The 17820-nt window shown below is 43.6% G+C and overlaps 1 protein-coding gene across 5 annotated transcripts in view; it reads left to right on the forward strand.

The window, feature by feature from the left end:
* Window positions 1-17820, forward strand: part of PXK (PX domain containing serine/threonine kinase like) — an 85839-nt gene that overhangs the window by 50268 nt on the left and 17751 nt on the right. For all 5 annotated transcript variants that reach the window (XM_088472692.1, XM_088472693.1, XM_088472694.1 and 2 more), the window contains exons 8-13: window positions 1191-1295; window positions 4254-4355; window positions 10098-10259; window positions 10608-10725; window positions 13868-13946; window positions 14734-14782. In XM_088472692.1, the coding sequence (XP_088328818.1) occupies window positions 1191-1295; window positions 4254-4355; window positions 10098-10259; window positions 10608-10725; window positions 13868-13946; window positions 14734-14782 (615 nt within the window). The remainder of the gene's footprint in view (window positions 1-1190; window positions 1296-4253; window positions 4356-10097; window positions 10260-10607; window positions 10726-13867; window positions 13947-14733; window positions 14783-17820) is intronic.

Raw genomic sequence — 17820 nt, forward strand, 5'->3', positions numbered from 1 at the left:
CATGTAGCCCACAAATGCTGGACAGCTTTAGTATTACACTGTAATATAGATGTCAGTTTGGACACACCCCTCCCAAATCTAACTCTCTCTGCACATTGCACATCTGCCCCACCTGCAGTGCAGCATGGTTTTACCAAGATGGCACACTATAGGGGCCCATACACTAGTGACGGATCGCCGCATTGTTGCTATCCTGCAACCCGGCATCTCAGGATTGGTGAAATCCAACATGTTGGAGTTCACTGATTGTGCAGATCACGATCAAAATAGGATTGTGATTTGCAAATCGGTGAAATCTAACATGGAGAATTTCACCGATTCTCCGGCGGAACATCGTTTCCGATCCTATCACAGGATCCGGCGATCCATCGGTAGATGTATGGGGGCCTTTACTTGCTCTTTCATCAGCAATCAATTGGGGCAATCTTGCGTTTTGCAGATGATTGTGTAAAAAATATCTGTAATGTATGGGGTTCACAGATTTCAACCAAAAAGTGATTGGAATTGGTGAATCAAATTGTCCAACATGTTGGATGTCACAGATGGATTGGGGCTGTAGATTGCCAGTGTATGGAGGTGATCTGCAGACCGTTACTAGTAAAATGATGGGCCTTTCAAGATTGGCAGATCTGTGTTTGCTGAAAATGATCTGCAAATCACTGAAAAAGATCTGTAATGTATGGGCGCAGATTGCTAGATTGGGAAATCCTAAGATCGGGCAATAAATCTTCAAATTTGTTCAATTGTGGTTTTCTGATTGCTGATGTATGGGGGCCTTAACTCTATTCCCAAATCTGAATCCGGTCCTTAAATTCTGTCACAAAATTGTCTCCTTTCCTATCTCCCCTGTACTCTGGGGCTTCCTTAGGGCAGAAGTAACTACATTATTAACACACAGACACTTCCCATCACTATGTGCACCCTTTAGGTATTCCATGACTGCGTATAATGCCAATATTTACCAATGCTACATTTAATTACTGGCTGTAGGCATTGGTTTTCATTTCCTTCCTATAGCACTTTTGCTTGCCAAGCAATAACTCGTGAGCTAAGAACCTCAGATATTAGGGTATTTAATGTTACAATATAATGTCCTTTTATATTACAGACCGGTTTGTTTCCTGGGTGTGCAGGCAGTGATTACCACATCATTGTTGGCCTTTGCTAAATTTGTTCCATTCTCTCCTCAGCATCCGAACATCTACCGAATCACATTTGCCACGGCCAGCGAGTTGTCTGCTCTTGTTATTAGGCCATTTAATGAAAAGGGAACTCTGAAGGATCTGATCTACAAGGTAATAGCTTTCGGAAACTGTATTACATTTGCTCCAGTGTGTCCCACATACTCATACAGATGTCTCCTTACTCACCTTTGCTGCGTACGCACCAAACAGCCCCTCTCGGCGTGCCTGGTCCCGTGAGACTCTTTTACTATCGGGTGGGGGTTTTTTTTGTCGTGTTTTTTTTTTGCCAAAAATGCATCTAAGTCACAATGCGATGCGTCTAGGACACACCAGGAGACTGCTTATTATTCTGATATGCAACACTTGTATAGTTGTGTGCGACTGTGTCCCTGAATCTGTATACGAAGTGGTACAATGTAGCAGCTGTATCTTTTTTCCACGCTAAGTTCCCTTTACAGACGCAGTTGCACACAGATATACAGTACAAGTGGCACTTATCAAATTAATCAGCACACTCTCCTGGCGCATGCTAGTCGCATCGCATTGTGACTTTTCGGCCAAAAAAGACGCCCAACGCTAGAAGAATTGTACTGAACCTGGCTGATCACTCACGCCAGGCATGTCTGTTGCATGGTGCATTGAAGCTAGATGAGCAAGGACACATCTGTACATCAAAAAACAATGACAACTTTGCAACTTATGTTTGTGTATTGTGCTTTACTGGATGCTGAATATATGAAACGTACATTTTTATCATGTTCCTTAGGAGTTTAACTGTTTTCTATACTATTTTTCCATAATGTTTCATGAGTAAACTAAAAAATATGCAATAGATTACATTCATTCCCACATTTTGAACCTTCCTTAGACCAGTCTTGTACATTGCTACATTTTACTGTGTTCTGCCTATTCATTGTTTGTTTGTTTTCTTATTATTGTGAAATACATTTAGTTTTTTAACAAGATATAATTTCTAATAGTCATTGTTTGGTGCACAAGGATAGCTCGGGTCATTGTTTGGTGCACAAGGATAGCTCGGGTCATGGTTTGGTGCACAAGGGTAGCTCGGGTCACTGTTTGGTGCACAAGGATAGCTCGGGTCACTGTTTGGTGCACAAGGATAGCTCGGGTCACTGTTTGGTGCACAAGGATAGCTCGGGTCACTGTTTGGTGCACAAGGGTAGCTCGGGTCACTGTTTGGTGCACAAGGGTAGCTCGGGTCACTGTTTGGTGCACAAGGGTAGCTCGGGTCACTGTTTGGTGCACAAGGGTAGCTCGGGTCACTGTTTGGTGCCCATGGATATTTCTAAACCTGGACTGTTGGGGTGCCTTGAGGGCCGTATTTGGGAACCTCTGTGCTAATACCTTCTAAAACATACCCGAGAATAGGAACGCCCACTGATGCACGTCGTCATATGGATATGAGAAAACAACAGCATAAATATTGGTACCATCGATGCACAGCAGGCAGTCATACAGCATGTAAGTCTAGTCTGACCAGCTGCAAACACTACAGCTCTCCTGACATGCGCAGAGGTCTCAGGGTGCACAGGAAAACGCAATGACTAATTTATGCACACCTGCGAAATGGCATTTAAACTAGGGATGTGCAGGCTCGGATAGGTTCGAGTTTGCACGTGGAGTTCGGATTTTTCCCTCCTAAAAAACGGAACTCAGAACGAGGCAAAACGTCATCTTACATGGACGAACATCATCATTCCTGGACAAAAGACCAGGAATGATGATGTTCGTCCATGTAAGATGACGTTTTGCCTCGTTCTGAGTTCCGTTTTTTTGGAGGGAAAAATCCGAACTCCACGTGCAAACTCGAACCTATCCGAGCCTGCACATCCCTAATTTAAACTGTCACACACGTCTGCGTTTTTCTAACCACCCCCTGTTACCACCCCCAAGTGCTGACTACCTGTCACTCGCTTTGCAAGTGGGTCCCCTGTGCATGATCGCAATGCATTCACTGCATGTACGCAGTGCGGCGTTCGCAAATGCGTATTAGCAAACACTCGATCTGCATAAAAGTCACCCTTGCCCAAGAATAGCTTGGGTAACTGGTGCCCAAGGATAGCTTGGGTCATGTTTGGTGCCCAAGGATAGCTTGGGTCACTGTTTGGTGCACAAGGATAGCTCGGGTCACTGTTTGGTGCACAAGGGTAGCTCGGGTCACTGTTTGGTGCCCAAGGATAGCTCGGGTCATGTTTGGTGCCCAAGGATAGCTTGGGTCACTGTTTGGTGCCCAAGGATAGCTCGGGTCACTGTTTGGTGCACAAGGATAGCTCGGGTCACTGTTTGGTGCACAAGGGTAGCTCGGGTCACTGTTTGGTGCACAAGGGTAGACACCTATGTACTAAACTCCAAAAAGCAAAGCTTTTCGGCGTTTAGCACCGGTAGCTTACACCATCTTCAGATGCTGTAAACTACTGTAAGCTTATGGGGGCTCCTGCTGCTGGGGAGAGATCTCTCCACCGCAACCTCCAGCCAGTTCCGGAAGCCAACGCTGTAAACATGCGCAGGATGCTGGGGATATAACTCACGGGGATAGTGGTTACCGCAAACGCTGACCCTGCGAGATCCCTGTAGTACATAGCCGGCATATTTTTAATAAAAATGTAAATTATCCCGGCGAGTTAGGTGCTAAATAATCGCTCGGGTCATTGTGTATTGTACTTTCCATCCTTTTTTGCATTTGGAGTGCAGAGAAAATCATTTCCCTCTGCATCAAATACTCATTACGGAGTTTTACTGCATTTGCTGTGCTCATGATAACGGTCTATAAAGGTTGTATTACAGCTTCCTTTCAGGAGAAAGCCGTATACTGGTTGTGGAATGCTGCTCTGTTCACCTTTATTCTTTAGTTCCGTTTTGTTCTATTTTTTTATTTTTGAACTCTAGTTGAAAGATCACACCCTATAGAGGTTTACTATGGAAGTATAGTTCAGTCAGCTCTGTATACGTGGAGTCTCAGCATGTTTTGTTATTTGCATTTCCTGGTCTATTTTTAGATGTGTTAGATTCTCTTCCCTCTCGGTCAGATAACTGTCGCTTTTCTTGTAGGCAAAACCTAAAGATCCTTTTATAAAGAAATACTGTAATCCCCGAAAAATCCAAGGCCTGGAGCTCCAGCAAATCAAGTCGTTTGGAAGGCAGATTTTAGAGGTACAGTTATGTATTGCAGTTATCATCCTTCAGTTATGTGGATAAGCAGGTGGGAAAGTACCGGTAGAGGCTTTCTAGTCTCTTTATCCGGCATACAGTAATTCCGGTAGAGGCTTTCTAGTCTCTTTATCCGGCATACAGTAATTCTAGGTAGCTGAGACTCTTGTGTGTCACAGTGATAAGGCACACATGAGATCCTGAGTGACCCGCAAGGATATCCTTCAACTCATTGTCAACCACAAGTCTCATGACCGCTGTTTCATAGGTCATTTCCTAGTTGACACTATTACGTACAGATACAAACATAATAAGGTTAGAGTTTAATGGTACTTAAGGTAGATGGTATTTTTTGGATTCTTTATCCATAAAAATCTATACATTAAAATTAGAATGTAGTACCCTTAGGAAGGAAAGAGAGCAGGGGGTTTGATACAAAATAGGGAACGTAGCATAGGTATATTTGCAGTGGGTGCAGGGTGTGCAGTGCACACGGGCCCCACACAGCACAGCTTGCACCCAGAGTTCTACTTGCCTTGTGCCGGCAAGCTGGTCCCTCCTCCTCCGAAGGTGCCATCTTCTCAGTTACCTCTACAGGAAGTTGGTGCCGCGCAGTGAAACCAATCACTCTGGCACTGTGCCAGAGCCTTTGCTCTCTTGTACGCGTGCGCCATCTGCCCGAATAGCACTGGGAAGATGAGGCCACAGCGGAGGAGGGACCCGCTTGCAGTGCAAGGTAAGTATATGTAGGGCACACGTTTCTAATGGGATGTAGTCAGGATGCCGGAATCCCGACACTGAAAGCCCGGCATGGGACTAAAGATAGGCGTCTAAATACCGACGCCTATCATTAGCCCCAAGTCGAAATCCTGACGCCCGGCATATCGAACGTAGGTAAGCCGTGCGTCGGAAACTGTTAGCCGCGGGGGGGAAGGGGGGGTAGGTTTAGGCACCCCCGGGGGAACTTAGAGTTTGGCACCCCCCTGGAGGGTTAGGTTAGGGGAAGGGGCGGGTTAGGGTTATGTACATTATTCAGGGATTATCTCTTAAGAACTGGAGTTGAGGAGAAGTCCTTCTCCAGAGTTAACGTACCACCTACAGGTCATGTTTTGTGGATTTCTTTAATCAAGCACAGGTGAGTTAGATCTATTTTGATGGGTCAGTAATTATCCCACCTGCTTCCACAAACATAAATCCTCAATACATGACCTGTTGGGAACCACAGCTCTAGATCAATGTTTCCCAAACTCATTCCTCAGGGAGCACTAACAGTGCATGTTTTCCAGGTCTCCTCATAGAATTTTATAGGTGAAATAATTAGCTCCACCTGTGGATCTTTTAAAATGTGTCGGCCAGTAATGAATACACCAACTAGGAAACCATGCACTGTTAGTGCTCCCTGAGCAGGGCCAGATTAACAATGGGGCGGATGGAGCTACAGCTCCAGGCCTCCACATAAAAATAGGCCCATTGTCATGACAACATGATGTTGACTGGGCATCTGCTGTCCACACGGTCAGCCATAAATCATAATTAGTAAAATTGTATTTCTATTTACCTCTCAAAATTAAGCATTTTTTTTCTTTTACATATTTAGGGAGTAATTGGGACTGAGAGTATAGGGGGTGTACACACCCACATGGCACTGGCCACACCCTCACAGCACTGGTCACACCTCCTCTCTTTTGATTATAGGCCCTTGGTCATTTTCAGCTCCAGGCCCATGTAGCCCTCAATCCGGCCCTGTCCCTGAGGAATGAGTTTGGGAAACGCTGCTCTAGCGTATAAGGTTATTATTAGTCTCTAAAGCAGAGGTTCCAACGCGGTTCTCAAGTCACCCAACAGTTCAGTTTTTAAAGATATCCATGGTTGAGCACAGGTGGTTAAATCAAATTGACTGAGGTTCTAATTAAGTCACCTGTGGTCAAGCATGGATATCCCTAAAAACTGGACTGTTAGGGCTATTTCACACCTGTCGGTTTTGGCCAGCCGGCAAGAAAACTGAAGTTTTTTTGCCAGGTATAAAACTTAATTAAACAAGTAACCTGGTGCACGGCCGCCGTGTTACAGCCGGGAATATCCACTGAGAAAGACGGCTGCCGTGCTGTCCCTGCAAGCCAGTGGAGTATAGGAAACAATGTTTCCTTTCACACACATCGGCTGGCGGGTACTACTACCGCTGCTGCTGCTACGTATGCCCAGTAGATGAAATAAAAAAAAATAAAAATGATTAAAAACGGCTCAAAGCCACTGCATGTGAAAGGCACTGAGTGCCTGAAAAAAACCACGTTTGGCGTCTGCCTTTTTTTTTTTTTGCCAGCCGGGCAAAACCGGCAGGTGTGAAATAGGCCTTGAGAACCAAGTTTGGGAACCTCAGCTCTAGAGAGTTCTGTGACCATATCCAGATCACATTTTCTGTAATATGCTTAATGTTTCTGGTTTTTATTATTCATATACTCTAAACAAGACATATATTATCTCTTATAAATACTCCTCTTCTTAGAGTCCTTAGCAGCTACATGGAGTCCTAAAGGCCATTAACAGACTACAGAGGGCACTGGTGTTGTAGTGGATTAGTCCTCTTATCCCTAGCGGTGGGTGTATGGATATTTATTCATCTGGACACTGGGATATACATACTTTATTTTATTTGCATATTTTATTCATCTATTTTGTAGATTTCCACAGTTTTTAACAATTTGTACAGATGTTGGATGTATAGGCTGATGTATGGGGCAGCATGGGATCTCTGAGAGAGAGTAAAAATTATATGATGTGGCTTTAGGTACTTTTTAATGTAGAATCTGGTTTCTGCATAGTCTTATGAATTGGGACATTGACAGAATTCTCATATTTTGGCCTCTATTCACCACCACAATGGCTTTGAAATGAAACAAACAAGATGTGCTTTAACTACAGACTTTCAGATTTAATTTGAGGGTAATTACATCCAAATCAGGTGAACGGTGTAGGATTTACAACGGTTTCTATATGTGCCTCCCACTTTTTAAGGGGCTAAAAGTAATGGAACTATCAACTCAAAAGCTATTTCATGGACAGGTGTGGGCTATTCCCTCGTTATTTCGTTATCAATTAAGCAGGTAAAAGGTCTGGAGTTGATTCTAAGTGTGACATTTGCATTTGGAATCAGTTGCTGTCGACTCTCAATATGAGATCCAAAGAGCTGTCAGTATCAGTGAAGCAAGCCATCATTATGCTGAAAAATCAAAACAAACCCATCAGAGAGAGAGCAAAAACATTAGGTGTGGCCAAATCAACTGTTTGAAACATTCTTAAAAAGAAAGAATGCACCGGAGAGCTCAGCAACACCAAAAGACCCGGAAGACCACGGAAAACAACTGTGGTGGATGACAGAAGAATTATTTCCCTGGTCAGACCTAAATGGCCTAGTCAAAGCCCAGATCTCAAACCAATTCAAAATCTGTGGTCAGACTTGAAGATTGCTTGTGACAGCAATCTTCAAGTCTGACCACAGATTTTGAATTGGTTTGAGATCTGGGCTTTGACTAGGCCATTTAAATGTTTCCCTTTAAAGCACTCGAGTGTTGCTTTAGCAGTATGCTTCGGGTCATTGTCCTGCTGGAAAGTGATCCTCCGTCCCAGTCTCAAATCACAGGCAGACTGAATCAGGCTTTGCTCAAGAATATCCCTGTATTTAGCACCATCCATCTTTCCCTCAACTCAAATCAGTTTCCCAGTCCCTGCAGCTGAAGAACATCCCCACAGCATGATGCTGCCACCAGTGTTCTTGGGGTGATGGGATGTGTTGGGTTTGCGCCAGACATAGCGTTTTCTTTGGTGGCCAAGAAGTTTAATTTTAGTCTCATCTGACCAGAGCACCTTTCTCCACGATTTGAGTTTTGGCAAACTCAAATCGTGTCTTCTTATTTTTATCACTAAAGCTGCATACACACACAACGATTTTGTTACCAACGTTTTTCTGAACGATTATCTGTCAGATTTTTTAAAGTGTAATGAACTACAAACTATTTTTGCATATTCCCTTAATGAAAATCGTTGAGTTTGTCAGTCTGACTGAGCTACCAACTACAAACGTGAACGCGCATGAACAATAATCGTTCATCGTTTTAACTCAAAGTGAACGATTTTTTTCAACGACTGAACGATAAACGATATCATTATCGATAATTGTTCAAAAAAATCGTTGTGTGTGTATGGACCTTTAGTAATGGCTTTTTTCTGGCCACTCTTCCATAAAGCCCAGCTCTATGGAGTGTACGGCTTATTGTGGTCACATGCACAGATACACCAGTCTCTGCTGTAGAACTCTGCAGCTCCTTCAGGGTTACCTTTGGTCTCTGTGCTGCCTCTCTTGAGTTTTGGTGGGCGACCCTCTCTTGGCAGGTTTGTTGTGGTACCATGTTCTTTCCATTTGATGATGATGGATTTGATGGTGCTCTGGGGGATCATCAAAGATTTGGATATTTTTTATAACCCAGAATTGTACTTCCCAACAATTTGTCCCTGACTTGTTTGGAGAGCTCCTTGGTCTTCATGGTGTGATGCCTCTTGCTTAGTGGTGTTGCAGCCTCTGGGGCCTTTCAGAAAAGGTTTGTTTATACTGACAGATCATGTGACACTTTCACACAGGTGGACTTCATTTCACTAATTATGTGACTTCTGAAGGTAATTGGTTGCGCCAGAACTTTTGAGGGGCTTCATAGCAAAGGGAGTGATTACATATGCACATGCCAATTTTCAGAATTTTATTTATAAAGATTATTTTTATATATATTTTTCTCATTTCACTTCACCAAATTAGGCTATTTTGTGCAGATCCATCGCATAAAATTCAGATTAAAAAAATATATAAATTACAGGTTGTAATGTAACAAAAAAAAGGTAAAAAGCCAAGGGGGTGAATACTTTTGCAAGGCACTGTATGTATCGAGCTGCTTGTCACATAAAATTATGCACAAACTGCAGTTCCTGCATAATTTTATGTATTGTTCCTATGTACTAATGGCACAATGCAGGAGATATAACAGAAATCTTCGGCAAAGTGCTAATCAGCACTGCTGATCGCAGTCCCCATTATTATCAATGGGGCCTACGATCTGACCCCTATGTACCAAACTCCAAAAAGCAATGCTTTTCTGAGTTTGTGTACACCATCTTCAGAAGGCTATGAAGGCTTAGGAGCAGGAGAGTGTTCTTTCGATCTCTCTCTCTCACAGCCTCTGGCCGGCTCTAGAAGCTGACACTGTATGCATGCACACAGTGTCTGCTTCCGGAGCTGCACAGGAGAAGTCTTTCACAAACGTGAAACTCTTCTACAATTTCCTGGTTATATAAGTCTCAGGGCCAGCGGTTACCGAAACCGCTGCCCCTGCGCTTTCCCCTTTGTACATAGTGGGTATATTTTCATTTGTAATATGTGATATGGATAAATAATAAACATAGACCCCTAAAACATAGAAAATGGAGAATCTCTATTGCAATGCTTACTAAATAAAATTTGAGCCAATGTAATCTGGAGATTGATGAACCAAATAAAACGGTTTATTGACAGTTGTTATTGTGACCATTTTAACCAGGAGGCTCATCAGGTATTTACCATGAACTTTCTTATCTGTTTACAGCCAAACATAGGAGTCTCTGAGCTCTCTAACTTGGTGGTTTGCTTGTAAGCAGTATTAGATTTGTAGGGTGTAGTTATATAAATATCAGCATCAGTCTTCTCACCAGTATCCTATCTTCCAGGTACTTAAGTTCTTACAGGACCGCGGCTTCCCATACGGTCATCTTCATGCCTCCAATGTGATGCTGGAGGGAGAGACCTGTCGGCTGATGGACCTGGAGAACTCGCTGCTTGGGCTGCCGTCCTTTTACAGATCATACTTCTCTCAGTTCAGAAAGATCAATGTGAGTCCTGTGAGACTTGTATTATAGTGTAAGGGGGGAGCACAGTGTCACTTAAAGGGTAGACCAGCTACAATTGTATTTCCACTATTAGCTGCTACTGACACTTTGGACAAATAATAAATAACACAAAAAGCTATAAGCTGTAAACACTGATGATAATCTCATTCATGTAGACCGAAAACTGGTCTAAGCAAAATGTTCCTCTAACTTTCCCATCCCATCATCCATAACCCTATAGTGTGGCAGCGCCTGACGTTGGGATCCTGATACTATTTACATTTATAGAGCGAATTTGACAGTAGATAAGAAAATGAGAGACTTTGTAATGGGTAATCTCTCATTTTTCAGACATTGGAGAGTATTGACGTCCACTGCTTTGGCCATTTGTTGTATGAAATGACTTACGGCAGACCACCTGATTCTATACCTGTGGACCAGTTCCCACCTGCTCCGTCCTTATCAGTGGGTAAGTTTTATCTTGATGGAGTAGTTGATATATTCATTGCTTGTGTTATATGTTCATTAAATCAAAGGACAGAAAATACATGGAGCACTCTTAAAATTTAAATGTGTCTAAAAACTCCAGTTACCTCTCTTGGTGGTGTCTCTCTTGTCACGTACTCACAGATAGAATTCTGAGGTATCTTCCTGCTGATTATTTACTTGTTTATACTCTTGTGTCTCAGAGCATTGCAGTCTGCCCAGCTGTGTCAGCTATCTAGTGTTTGCAGGGAGAATGAGCATGCTGCAAGCAGTCCATAGCACTACAATACAGCTCTATAGCACTACAATACAGCTCTATAGCACTACAATACAGCTCTATAGCACTACAATACAGCTCTATAGCACTACAATACAGCTCTATAGCACTACAATACAGCTCTATAGCACTACAATACAGCTCTATAGCACTACAATACAGCTCTATAGCACTACAATACAGCTCTATAGCACTACAATACAGCTCTATAGCACTACAATACAGCTCTATAGCACTACAATACAGCTCTATAGCACTACAATACAGCTCTATAGCACTACAATACAGCTCTATAGCACTACAATACAGCTCTATAGCACTACAATACAGCTCTATAGCACTACAATACAGCTCTATAGCACTACAATACAGCTCTATAGCACTATAATACAGCTCTCTGGGCTCTATAGCACTATAATACAGCTCTCTGGGCTCTATAGCACTATAATACAGCTCTCTGGGCTCTATAGCACTATTATACAGCTCTCTGGGCTCTATACACTATAATACAGCTCTCTGGGCTCTATACACTATAATACAGCTCTCTGGGCTCTATATCACTATTATACAGCTCTCTGGGCTCTATACACTATAATACAGCTCTCTGGGCTCTATAGCACTATAATACAGCTCTCTGGGCTCTATAGCACTATAATACAGCTCTCTGGGCTTATGAAATCTATCTTTTTTTGGTGACGTGATATAAAAAAAACAAATTATCTTTGCACGGAAAAAACACTCAGTGCTACTGAGTCACACTGCGCTTACGCATTGTGTATAACAGAACTTGTAGCGCTCGGAGGATAGATGTATGTGGAAACATCTCTATAGAACACATAATTCAATGCAAGGACTGAAGTAGTGAACACTCTCAAAAGTAGGTTTTGTAATTGTTTGCACCCTGGTGAACTGCCCCCAATTTTATAGATTCATTTTTTTCTGGATCAGAAGATTAACAATCTGTAAACGTATGCTACCCAGACCCATTGTATTGCTGCACTAATAATTCGCTGTTCATTAATTACTTATTTCAGTAATTAGTCTGTCAACCCATGAATATTGCTTCAGTACCCAAAATGGGTGCCATCAGTGTGCACAGGGGAGAGGCCGGTACCCTCCCTCCCCAGGTGCTGCCTGAGGGGGGGGTCTAATCTTCTTTTTACATGGAAAAGAGTGTGGTCACCAGGTCACATCATGCAACCTTACCTGTTACTAGCCACCCTGCTACTCATTACAGGCAAGATCCTTGAGATTTGTCAACAAGTCAGAGATAGCCAGATGATTACTTGCCTTATATATCAGCGTATGATGAGGATGACAAAAATAAATGTTGTTTTTATTTTAGTTGATAACAATCTAATTTGTTGCCCCTCTGCTGCTCCCTACAGTAGGCCAGCTAGGACCATGTAGTCATATGACTACATGGCAGGTACTCCAATAACTATTACAGAAAGGAATAATCGTATGGTAACATAAATAGAATTCTGCTAATCCCAGTGATAAAGCGTTTTTGTATCTAGGAAGGAAACCACTTTGAGAGAGATATTGCTATTACTATAAATGATTGTGAAACTTCCTGCTCTTTGAACCAACCATGCAACACGTACTTAATACATTTTTAGGTTATTTCCTAAGTAAATGTTCTGTTGATTACAGACTCTTACTTGACTAAGTTTCTAAGCTGTTGTGTTATGGTCGTTTTGAAATACCACCGAATAAGCTAATCTACTTCCAGTTTAGTTTAGTTGAGTTGGTCTAGAGCAGTGTTTCCCACACTTATTCCTCCAGGAGCACTAACAGTGCATGTTTTCCAGGTCTCCTAACAGAATTACAAGTGAAATCATTAGCTCCACCTATGAATGATGCAGCAACTAGGAAAAATGGAAACCATGCACTGTCAGTGCTCCTTGAGGAATGAGTTTGGGAAACACTGACCTGTAGCCACCAAATTGGTCATTTACATTTTCAGGACTTTGGTCATCTTTAGCAATATTTTGACAAAAGGCAAAATTCTAGTTGTCACTCATCACTTGCGCTGCTGTGTCTCTGTCTGGCTGTGTGTACTTAAGAAACATTGGGGGAGATTTATCAAGGCTTGGAGAGAGTTACAGGGGCGAGAGATAAAGTACCAACCAATCAGCTTCTAACTGTCACTTTACAGACTGTGTTTAAAAAAATTACAGCTTCGATAAAACTCCCCCCAAACTCTTCCAACTTGTTTTGCTTTATTCAAAGATGTTTTCAGTTGGAGAAGGTCAAACTCACCTGTGAACAAGTATAGTTTTAAATAGAGCGGTTCCTGTTTTGACTGTATCTATTGCTTTTTTTTATTCTCTGTATAAAGCATAATGTGATTGTGGGAAAATAGTGTTCTTCATGGGACTCAACACTTGAAATATAGCAAGAACCCATAACTCTGTACACATATGTTTACGCTGAACTGTTTTATTTGGCATAAAGCACTGTAACCCACGTTCAAAGGCTTTTTTAAAGCCATCATGAAATACACACGGGAGTAAACTTATTAAGCAGAGCTTTTAAAAGCTGCTGCATCTTCAGCGTTTTCTGCCATTGCATTTAAGGGTGTGGAAACATTAACTACACCACCAGGTATGTTTTGTATTTAATGTTAAGGCCCATTTATCCAGCGGCCAAATTCGACAGACACGGAGGGTTTGAAAAGCAACGCTTGGTATATTTACCCCATAGTTATTTAACGTGTGAGCTTTGCAGGCTTCATATTAGGAAATGATTGCATGTAAGGCTCCCCTAATTGGTCTGTTTTCACCATGACTTCCTCAATGTGGGTTCTGCAGCAATAGTATAACATGTCTGTCTTGTGTTTCAGTGTCTGTTTTGGAGTCCATCCTGTCATGCGAGGCCTGTAAATCTGGCATGCCGTCCGTGTCTCAGCTCCTGCAGATGCCGTGAGTCACTTCTTCATTGTATCCTCACTATGGGGCTGCGTCAGAGTTGCACACAAGTGGAGCGCAGTTGCACTCAGATTGCATGCAGTGAGCTAAATGCAGATATTTCCCGTTTGCTGAGTTCTACCCATCCATGCATCCGCGCTGCCCCTATAAAATCAAATGACTATCATTATCAGCGCTACGCCTGGAGCATAAGATGCATCTGAAATCAGAATAATCTCTTCATAAGCTCAACTATGCATAGCCGCAACTGTGTCGACATACCCCTGACCTGCCCTCACTAATCTTAGCCTATGTGCGAGAGACCTGTTATTACCCAGTTACACCCCTTCAGTAGCAACTGGAGGTGCCAATGAGTTGCGTATGACCCCATATGGCCTGTAGTTGCATACGCTCCACTTCAGAGCATGTGCAGCACAAAAACACGGAACATATGTACGCAAAACTGACTTGTGTTTAACTCTACATCCTCACCTACATGTGTGTTGTGTACATGACAGAGGTTTGACCGTCCCTTGTCTTGGGTTTTGGTTGGATAAATTTGTCATGTGGTACAGTCCTAATTCCTTTTACAATGACAATGCTGGTCAGTTCTGGGCCCTCCTGTACTTATCTTAATGAGATCTTGTAGTGAACTCTACTGTGTAATGGGCGGACAACAACCTCTAGCAAATGGCCTCATAGTTTCGGATTCTGTGGCGGCTGTGGCGAAGGTGAAATTTGCCCTAAAATCTTATTCTAATCATTCAAAATGTGATACTACAAATGATCTGTTGCCTTTCAGGTTATTCAGTGACGTGACGCTGATGAATACTGAAAAACCTCAGTTTAAGGTAATACATGGACAGTCATTTGGATTTCTCTAGATGGCTTAGTTCATCTAGTTCTGAGTAAAGTTGCCATGTGTTAAATACTTCCTTTGTTTAGATATTTGCGGCTGTGCTTTTGTGGGGTGGTTAGGTAAACACACAGGAATGCAACAGAATTGTTTGTGCTGTGCTTTGCTGCAGAGAAGAAACTGTCTCTCCCAGCTTGTGGAAAGGGGGATAGATACGAGATGCCGGCGTTTGGGATCCCGACATTCAAAATACTGATGCCGGCATCCCAACAGGGTTAGGATACCGACACCTGTCGTTCGGTATCCTAACTCTCCCTACACTAAGGCTCGGTACACACCTAAACGACCAGTAATCGTGCCGATGTTCAGGGCAATTTGCCTTCACCCTGGACATCGCATGATTGCCGGTACACATTTAAAAGATTTAATGAACAAAGGAACAATCACTGTTCCGTCCCTCATTGATATGTACAGCCTCACATGCAATATCGTATGATTGACTCTGCAGCACGGCCAATCACACGATATTGACCGCGGGAGCGCGCAAATCGTGCATACACACTGCACGATATGCCCGATTTGTCATTATGATTCAGCCAAATCAGGCCGATATCGTTCAGGTGTGTATCCAGCCTAACACTCCTTCCCCGGTGCCTAAACCTAACCTCTACCCCATGTGCCTAAATCTAACCCCCCCCTCTACCAGCACCCTAAGCCTAACCCTCCCCCCAGTGCTTAACCCCGCTACTTACCTTTGGGATTCCAGCGCCAGTATTCTGACTGCCGGAATCCCATCTCCCTGGATATTGAACGTATCCAGTGGAAAGGATATTGTAGTTTGACCCATTGATATATGGAGATATGTCTATAAAATTGTGCATTGTCTTCATTAGGAATAATTTCACACTACCATCCAATGTATTCATAGTGTTTTCTAGCAGCAGAGATATCACCAGGAAATAGTGTATTCTATCTAGGTAGTTTGGCACCTGCTTGCTGAGAAATAGTTTGGATGCCAGGGGACCGTCCCGAGGTATTATTGGCAGTGAAATGGATTCTGGGCCTGATTCAGACTCGGTCGCAAGTGCTGTGTGCTCGCAACCTGGTCGATGGTGGGCCAGTGCGCATGCGCACGACGAAGCCGGCTCCGTCGTGCGCATGTGCGAGACTCGGATAGCGACGGGCACTCCGTCGCTCCGGGTCTCATACCAAAGGGGGCGTGCTGTCGATGGTGAGTGACAGCACGCCCCCTTTGGTGGGCGGGGTGGGGAAGTGGCTGCCCTAACGGAGGCGTTCCCATGTGAACGCCTCCGTCGGGGGCCGGCCACACTGATATCACGAGTGATGTCAGTGGGAGAGATTTCGGCTCTGTTAGAGCCGAAATCTCTCTGGGGCTTGTGGCAATGAGACCCTACCACAAAGGTCTCGTCACAAGCCCGATTGTCGCGATGGTCTTGCCCATCGCGACCATCTTCCTGGCCGCTCGCTATAGCTGTGGGTGGTCACCCACAGCTATGCGAGCGGCCAGGAGGCCGTTCAAAAAAAAAAAAAAAGCCCGGCCCTGATTCAGAGCGAGCGGCTCTGAATCAGGGCTTCTGTACATACGTAGGTTGTTTACATCCCAAACACAACTGATCTGCAAGCTTAGATGGATAAAACTACATTTAAATAGGAAGGCCTAAGTTTAACTGACTTCTACATACCATATATATATATATATATATATATATATATATATATAATCCTACTGGCCTGTGTGTTCCTGACATGTGCAGTGAGTTATTGGTTGCACTGTCCACTCATTATTCCCCAATGCCACTTTCACATGGAAGTTGATGAGCACACGTGCTGTTACATCATCTGAGAGGGGTGACAGGATGTAACTTGCCAATTGCTTATCATTATGCCTGCGCCAGCTGCTGCTGTGTACATTCTGGTGTAATGTGCTCAGTTACTGGGGCTGTGTACAGTCAGGTGTAATGTGCTCAGTTACTGGGGCTGTGTACATTCAGGTGTAATGTGCTCAGTTACTGGGGCTGTGTACATTTAGGTGTAATGTGCTCAGTTACTGGGGCTGTGTACATTCAGGTGTAATGTGCTCAGTTACTGGGGCTGTACATTCAGGTGTAATGTGCTCAGTTACTGGGGCTGTGTACATTTAGGTGTAATGTGCTCAGTTACTGGGGCTGTACATTCAGGTGTAATGTGCTCAGTTACTGGGGCTGTACATTTAGGTGTAATGTGCTCAGTTACTGGGGCTGTACATTCAGGTGTAATGTGCTCAGTTACTGGGGCTGTACATTCAGGTGTAATGTGCTCAGTTACTGGGGCTGTACATTCAGGTGTAATGTGCTCAGTTACTGGGGCTGTACATTCAGGTGTAATGTGCTCAGTTACTGGGGCTGTGTACATTCAGGTGTAATGTGCTCAGTTACTGGGGCTGTGTACATTCAGGTGTAATGTGCTCAGTTACTGGGGCTGTGTACATTCAGGTGTAATGTGCTCAGTTACTGGGGCTGTGTACAGTCAGGTGTAATGTGCTCAGTTACTGGGGCTGTACATTCAGGTGTAATGTGCTCAGTTACTGGGGCTGTGTACATTCAGGTGTAATGTGCTCAGTTACTGGGGCTGTACATTCAGGTGTAATGTGCTCAGTTACTGGGGCTGTACATTCAGGTGTAATGTGCTCAGTTACTGGGGCTGTACATTCAGGTGTAATGTGCTCAGTTACTGGGGCTGTGTACTGTCAGGTGTAATGTGCTCAGTTACTGGGGCTGTACATTGAGGGGTAATGTGCTCAGTTACTGGGGCTGTACATTCAGGTGTAATGTGCTCAGTTACTGGGGCTGTGTACAGTCAGGTGTAATGCACACAGGACCAGATTAAGTCTTGTGGAGGCCCCAGGGTAACTAAGTTAAGGGGGTCACCTTCAAGCCACATGGTGCCTACCCCCCCATCCCCCAAGCCACAAGGAGCTTACTGCTCCATCCTTCAATACTCACCTGACCTACTGGCAGAGCTTTTCCTGAGTCC

Source organism: Taudactylus pleione, unplaced genomic scaffold (genome assembly GCF_031769625.1).
Source record: "Taudactylus pleione unplaced genomic scaffold, aTauple2 ptg000128l, whole genome shotgun sequence".
Lineage (NCBI taxonomy): Eukaryota > Metazoa > Chordata > Amphibia > Anura > Myobatrachidae > Taudactylus > Taudactylus pleione.